Source organism: Argentina anserina, chromosome 4 (assembly GCF_933775445.1).
Source record: "Argentina anserina chromosome 4, drPotAnse1.1, whole genome shotgun sequence".
NCBI classification, from domain to species: domain Eukaryota; kingdom Viridiplantae; phylum Streptophyta; class Magnoliopsida; order Rosales; family Rosaceae; genus Argentina; species Argentina anserina.
In genome coordinates this window covers 24,840,551-24,848,314 of record NC_065875.1, presented here as the reverse complement: position 1 = coordinate 24,848,314, position 7,764 = coordinate 24,840,551, and the positions used below count along the sequence as shown (strand labels likewise).

Here is a 7,764-nt window from a genome sequence, read left to right as displayed (position 1 = left end):
AAGAAACATTAGCAGCTTTCTGGCAGCTATCATTAGCTAAATTTACAGAGGCATACAGTACAGTGGCAAAAAGATAGTAGCAAGCTCTAGTTGGTGCCTTGTTGTCTTTCTCTATATACATAAAACCTATCAAATAGACAACATGAAATGAATACTGTCAAAAGTACATTTTTTCTTTCCATGTAGACTGATCAATCTTTAAATTGTTCCACGCCTTCTCTAAGCTTTCTTCGGAGACAATACAACCATGGACATCCCATATCTGGGTGGGTGGTGGCAACTCGAAACATGTTGTCATGTCTGCCTTCTATTTCATGGGAAGCATTTCATTCTCTGGAGAACAATAGAGGATGAGTCGATGGCTCAATGCTAACATGGTGATGTTTCAAGAATATATGTGGCTAATTACTACTATCGTTTACCTGTCTTTCAATTTCAACAGCAGATGCAGTAAGTCTCCTCTTCAGTATTGACCTCTCATGTTCACAATTCTCCATCTCGGTATCTGAAAGCAGCACAACCAAACAAAAACCGGTTTACCGGTATGTAAATTTAACTAATTAACTTTGACAACCAATATAGGTCATGTCAATCCTAGACATATGTTCATTTGGAAAATATGTATCGGCAAAGAGCAAGAAAATCAAGAAGAGCACTTTAGCAATAGGAATTGTTTACGCCACCCTTGGATTCAAACTAATGAAAAACAAGTATTACTACTAGTACTAGTAGTGGTGGTAGACTGGTAGTATAGTAATCTAGTGGTCTATTTAGGTTATTAGTGAGGACCTCTAAGATCAAGTTACACGCTATGTTAGAAACTTATTAATAACAGATGTGAAACACTATAACTAGGATACCAGCAGATATAAAATAATACCAGCCTTTATTACAATTATATGATAACTAACCTCCCATTCACTTTTACTCACTTAGGGATGCCTTTTCAGATTTCAGGAACACTAGGATATCTATCATTTGAAGATTATAGAACTCTAAGTTCTGCGCAACGCAATTTGACTGAATGTGTTCTATTGCAGGACTATTTAGCTCTGAGACATCAATCATGTCCCATATTCCATTGAAGTGTTACTTAGTCAGATTGACACAACAATACAAATGACAGGATGCTTGACTCTTACCATAGTAGTATGATGACAGAATCGTTATACGTTCAGTCGGCTGATAAAAGAAGAAACAGATGGTAAGTAAGGGACGTAACCAATCAGAGGCAAGAGATTTTGATCATTGATAAAATTGTTGAAATGACCAGCATATACATTAAAAGCATAATTGGAACTTGGATGCATACATTGACCATTCAAACAGAGAGGGAAAGCATGTTCCACTGTATCCTCAACTCAAGGGATCAAGTGTAAGAAAGTCTAATGTCTGAGACAGTTATATATCCACATTACTCTATAACATCGATATACAAAATATAACGGGAAATGATTCTACAATACACATAGGTATTACCTAGACCAAAGGGCCAGAAGACACCAAATTACATCTAAGTTCCTAGCGGAATAAGATTGTCTGAGTTCCTACTGGCAATAGGAAATGCAATTATACAACACAATATAATGGTAATCTGTGTACACACCTTACTGACCTTAGAACTCTGAAAATAACTAGAAACACTATAACTAAACTGCGAAATACATTATCTTAAAAGGCAGTTCATGCTGATCAAATATGCCAAGAAAAAGACAGGATATAATTTAGCGACTTTCAAGAAGTAAATGCAGAACAACAATCATACCATTACAAAAATCCCCTCGCGACGAGTAGGCAGTTCCTCGAGCTTCCTCAAAGTCTCATCACCTTTAGTCACTTTACCAAAAATTGCGTACTGAAAAAGAACAGGAATTAAGCCATACAAAGCATTACTAATCATGCTGAATACTAATATTGTCCTAGACTCCTAGTATTCCTAGTTGCAATCACCATAGCCTACCTGATGATCAAGATGAGGCGCATCTCCGAGAAGCATCGAAAATGAGGAAGCCGCACTATTTGGATCTTCATATCTACACAAAAAAAAAACAAAACAAGTAACCAGAGTCAGAAATCAACAATTTTAGATCAGACTCCGACAATTGGCACTTGTTTATATGAAACACACACAGTGAAAAACTACAAACTATTAAGGTTTTAACTATACCTTCCCATCGACAGAATCCCTCTGACATGTTTTACATCACTAAACTCACCGACCACAGTCTTCACAGCTTCTTGTCTTTGCAGCTCATTCATAGGAGCTGATCTTCCGCTAGCCACATCAGCGACTTGGGCCACGAAGCCCTTGTCGACCCTAAAGAAGTGGTTGGTGTTATAGCAGCCGAGACGAACGAGCTTGAATATGTGGTCAACGGTTTTGGGTGCAACGCCGGGGAAGAATCCGAATTCAATGTCCCCATAATTGGTCTGCAGATTACAAACAACAACTCCACTTGCATCAAATCCAAATCCAAAATCGCTTCAGTGTGTTGGTTTACTGTGAATTCAATACTCCATTTTGGGTTACCTGAAAAACGACGCGGGCAGATCCGAGAAGAGATTCCTGAGACGAAGCTATGGCGCCGGTGAGAAATGTAGCGTGGAGACAAAAGAAGAACAAGGTCAGAGCTGATGTCCGGCTCCACATTTTCGCTCCTAAATCCGATCGACGGTTTCTGTTTGGTCTTTTTTCCATTTTGAATGTTAAGAGTGATGGTCTTATTCATAACACATGATTCTGGGTTGGGCCTAATAGCATATTGGTTTTGTGATCTCTTATGGATTTTGAATCCACCCAACAGTAACAAGTACCGTACCACTATCCAATACGTGAGACGTTTACCCTGTGATAATTTTTTATGTAGAAGAATCGAAACAAGAGTTTTTAGTTGTGTGCTGTCTAAATTAGCGACATCGGCAACTGTATTGTGTTTTAGATCTATATACATTTCCATATTAGTGGAAATATTCGTCTAAACGATACACTAAAAATTGTCTCGAGAAACTAATCAAACTAATAAATTTAAATTTAGACGACAAATAAAAATATGAGTCGAATACTTGAGAATCGTTAGTTCAAACTCGTGTGGCAAACTTGTAGTACTCTCCGACTAGGAAAATCTTTTGAAGTGCAAATTGGAGACAAGACTCACTTATTGGTTGACCTACACTAAGCCTGTTACTATTTGCTATCTATAGGTGCAGGGATTAGCTATCATTTTCACAGCTCTAAACTTCCAAAATCTTGTTTTATTGGTAAATCTGATGAATACATTTTGCACGGGCTTCTCTATCTGCACATCATTCGGCCCACATTCCACCCTGGCTGCATGCGATTGCATACACAGATAACAGATTGGAAGGATATGTTCCTAATTCTAGCTTTGAATTCCAGTTCCAAACTTGTCAATCATTTCAGAACTATATGTGTCAGCATCTTTTATTATAATGACTAGCAAACAGTCTACTTTCATGAACTTAGAATCTGGTAACTACCCATTTCTGTTTAATTTACATATTCCATCTCCAACTGGAGCACGCAATATCAACGTCTTGATCGATTCATGCATGGTATCGAAACTTTTGTGATTGTAAATGTCTTCCTTCTTCTCACGGCTCAAATCCTTTGGAATTTCCTGAGCTTATATATTTAAGTAAACCAATACAAATATACAATAGTATATATAAGTTCCTGCAGACCAATTATTACATTCTAGAACTTACTAGTTAGCTTGAAAATACGATACTCGCAGTATTTTAAACTAAATTCACTATATTTATATATATAATTTATACAGAAGTCGAATTCAACATGTTTGACAATCAAAATCAGTCAATTGGTCCCTTCTAAATTGAATCTGATCCTGCACTAATTTTCATCCTTGTAATGGTGGCAACCACAGACCTCAATATCTAATGGGTTCAGATCTTAATTATTAACAAGGAATTTAATTTGATGAAGTCCAGCCATATAGGCATGTGATAACTACAAAACAAATTGCAGAATATGGTATAGATGCCCCACTTGAATTGTGCAATGATATGATGTGAAGTAGACACTGTAATTAGAATGGATGCCATCTCACGTAGAGTTTGGCAACATCCACCATAAATTTGACCTACAAAACCAGATAAACAAAACAAGACAAAGTAGCAGAGATCGAACAAAAGGAAGACATATTTCGGGAAAGATATATAGTTAACTAGCTAAGCAAGAGCATGAACTTAATTTCAAGTTTCAACAACCAGTTATTCACACGCAACAATCTCATTCCCATTATAATTCCCTTCACATTCCGATCTCAGCAGTAAAGTAGTTGCTAATGTTTTCCAACCCAGTGTTATAACTTAATTTCAATTTCCAGTGTTGAAGGTAGACATCTTAATTTAATGGTTATATCTATTAAATCTGTATATTTTTCATTTTTATTCTATGTACAGTATTCTAATGCATTATATGCATACAGTTCTTCCAATTATTATTTTTGTTTAAAAAGCAGTTTTCCCAATTATTCAAACAACGTTCCTAGCTATTGTCCAAATCAAAAGCGAGTTGATTAAGCCTAGCTACCTTCATGGCTTCATGTATAACATTATGATAACCCGTCATCCCATTGTTATGGAATTTTAATTTCTCGTAGAGGAACATGCAATATTCGTAAATTAGCATATAAGGAATTAAGTTTATATTATAATCAATCAAGGAATAAAAAATTCTGTATGAACCATGCGCCCCCTTTAATACGAAACGATCGAGCAATCCATGATTAGAGAGGTGGGGTGGTTTAGTGGTTATATGCTTCTATCAGTTCTATGTATCGGCATTTTCTAATCAATTACGTAAACGGCATGCGAAGGAAGGGAATTCGCTATTAAACTTGTTATAAATCTTTATATAACTGGTCAAGAGATTCTAATATGAAATGGGGGTGAGCAGTGATATCCTTTAATCGTAATGGACCCAAGTCACTGTCGCGAATGGGGGGTTACTATTAATATTCGAGTAATTAGAATTTGCCTTCTCGTTTGGTTCTAATCAAACTCGTTAATTGCTAGGGTTTGGCGAAATTCACGGATTTCTTGTTCCCTTCCTTTATTATGTGTGAAGACGACGTAAAGCAAAGTATTTATCATCTATCCCCATCGATCCAATATACAGTAATACAGGAAGAGATGTCTGTGTACACATCGATTGGAAATGAAGAAGATAAAGAGGGTTATTGAAGCTGACGTTCGCTAACAAAATTCTAACCATTGGTCGCCACAAATTCCTTCCTGTGGAACAAAAAAATAATAATGGAGGGAATGAGGAAGAAGAACACGAGGAATACGTCTCTTGTATCGATCTTCTCTACTTTTGGCTTTATAGTGCTTATTCTTGACTTGGTTGTAATGCCCTAATTAGGTTATTAGTGAGGGAGACCCCCATTGTGAATTTAAAAAACATGTCCACTAGCTGCTATTTTGTATACCCCGTTTAGACTGGTGTACGTACATGCATATGACTTTGTATGCATATGTGATATGTCTGAGAGAATCATTTTTTTAATCGGTAGATTGGTCAATTTTATAACTAAATAAACGGCACAAATTAAACCATAAAAAAGTACAATTGATACATAATTAAGAAATACATCTCACCACTTTGATGCCGAAATGATTACAATCAAACGTTGCTATACATATTGAAGTGTACTATATATGTTATTGTGGTTTTTGATTGATTAAGGTGGCATGGAATGCTGATATTAAAGCTAGCTAGGTTGTGTGATGTTTCTAATGGACCCTTAAACAGATGAAACCCTGAACTAACATGCAAGCAAAATGTATGTCTTGTAAACCACCATACATATCACATGGGGTAGTCCCCTCCACAAATCTCACTTCTCTTTCACTCCAAATAAGCACCAACAACACCAGCATCACCACCAGGCACCAGCCCAAAATCCAAACCACCATATAAGGAAAAAAATCAGAAAGCAACTCAATTGGTATAGTTTCTACTCCTACCTTGTATAGTTGTACATATGTTTGCAGGCATAACTCAAAACACACATGCAGCTAGCTAGCATTCAGCATTATTGGATCACTTAACAATCCATTATTTGCAAATACGATCAAGTCTTGATCGCTATTCTTTACATTCCACAGATAGATATACAGCAGCTCATCAAACACTAATTGTACAGCCCACAGATAATAATAATAATATATATATATAATAATCCACAGAAAGAGCAGTTTTGTTTAACTGAAGTACTGAACGCTTCATTTGCTCACTAGATTGTGCGCTCGATCTTAGGATTCTCAACAGTACTGTAGAACCACACCCATCAGTACATTACTGACTAGTTTATATTTTTACAAACAAACAGATGTACGACGTACGTATATATATATATGATTATGTGTGTATATCGAGGTCAATGAGCTACGCGAGAGTCTTAAAGAGTCGAGCGAGAAAAAGATTTCTTTTGTAAGGGAATTTCTTAATGTTAATCAAGCAGCTTTCGATCATCGTCTTTAAATCTGTTGGTGTTTAACTGTGAGTGCATACTGCAGATCACTCTGAAGTTTTCTGATATAGAGAGCGAGAGAGAGAGAGACTCTGAGTTGTGATTTTCTTAAAGATGAAAGTGTGAGTTGCGATTAGTCAGTGAGATTATGAATAAAACCCAACAACCTTTCTCATCGACCAATAATGCTCCACATGACAACACGTCTTCGACCAAAAAGACAACACGTCTTTACACGAATTGGGGACACGTGCAAGACCGGCGTTGGAGAAAATCACTGCCCTTGCTGAGGATCGATCGATGACGGAGAAGAAGATTATCATTCATAATTATAATTAGCGTTATTCGTTCATTTTATATAATTTAATCTAATGTAAAAAAAAAGGTGGTGAGTGCACGCCAGAATCTTTCTTTGTGGGTTGGAGGAGATAGTGGAGTTGCTTGGTTTTGAAATTTGTTTCATTATCCTACATATTCTTCCTCCTCGTTATATATATATATATATGTATACTTGAGTTCATATAGTACACGTACTCTACTACTAATTATATATTAATGTTGCTAATTTTGCTTTGTTTGGAAGATGATGTTTTGCACGTGTCTGTGTTTGGAGCTAGTTAATCTCATCTTTTTAAACAAGTCGTTACAAGTACTCTACTACTCTTAATTGAAGACAAACTTCCAATCAATTGTGAGAATAAGATCCACCGACCTCATATATTCCCCCAATACACTATATATCCCATTAATCATAAAATTTCTGTTTCCAGTCTCAATTTATAATCAAAATTTTGAAACAAAAACCGGTACAGTCGCATTCTCCAAATATACTGTTTGTATTTTTTAAAGTAAATTTACCGATCACTCTTCAGTCTCAATATATATCATGTGTTTTTTCTCGACTCATAATTAGATAATAATTAAATAATTAGACACATAATATAAGTTTATAATATTATAAATAAAATAAATAAATAAAAAGTAGTCAATAAATTTATTTACGTTATTTTACAAAAGTAAGAAAGTTTTGATTAGGTGATAAACACATTATTTTGCGTCCACTAATAGTTGCCCACGTGCGAGCGTGACACGTGGCTCTCAATTCTAGAGCAATGTCTTTGCCCTCAATTGGCGCGCGCAAAATCTATGGGGACCTATTCTCACATGCCCCGGCCATTTTCGATTAGTGATTTATCTTTTGAAAAATAAAAATAAATAAATATTAGTGATTTGATAAAGTTATTCA

General features: G+C 35.8%; 1 protein-coding gene across 1 annotated transcript; it reads right to left on the bottom strand.

Annotated features, from left to right (window-relative positions):
* Positions 1-2,703, bottom strand: LOC126792778 (peptidyl-prolyl cis-trans isomerase CYP23). The gene is made up of 7 exons (XM_050519256.1): positions 2,531-2,703; positions 2,168-2,430; positions 1,961-2,033; positions 1,766-1,855; positions 1,143-1,182; positions 423-505; positions 1-333 (listed from the first exon to the last, which is right to left on the bottom strand). Exons 1-7 carry the CDS (start codon positions 2,696-2,698, stop codon positions 313-315), a joined length of 738 nt encoding a protein of 245 aa, XP_050375213.1. The 5' UTR covers positions 2,699-2,703; the 3' UTR covers positions 1-312.
* Between the last annotated feature and the right edge of the window lie 5,061 nt (positions 2,704-7,764).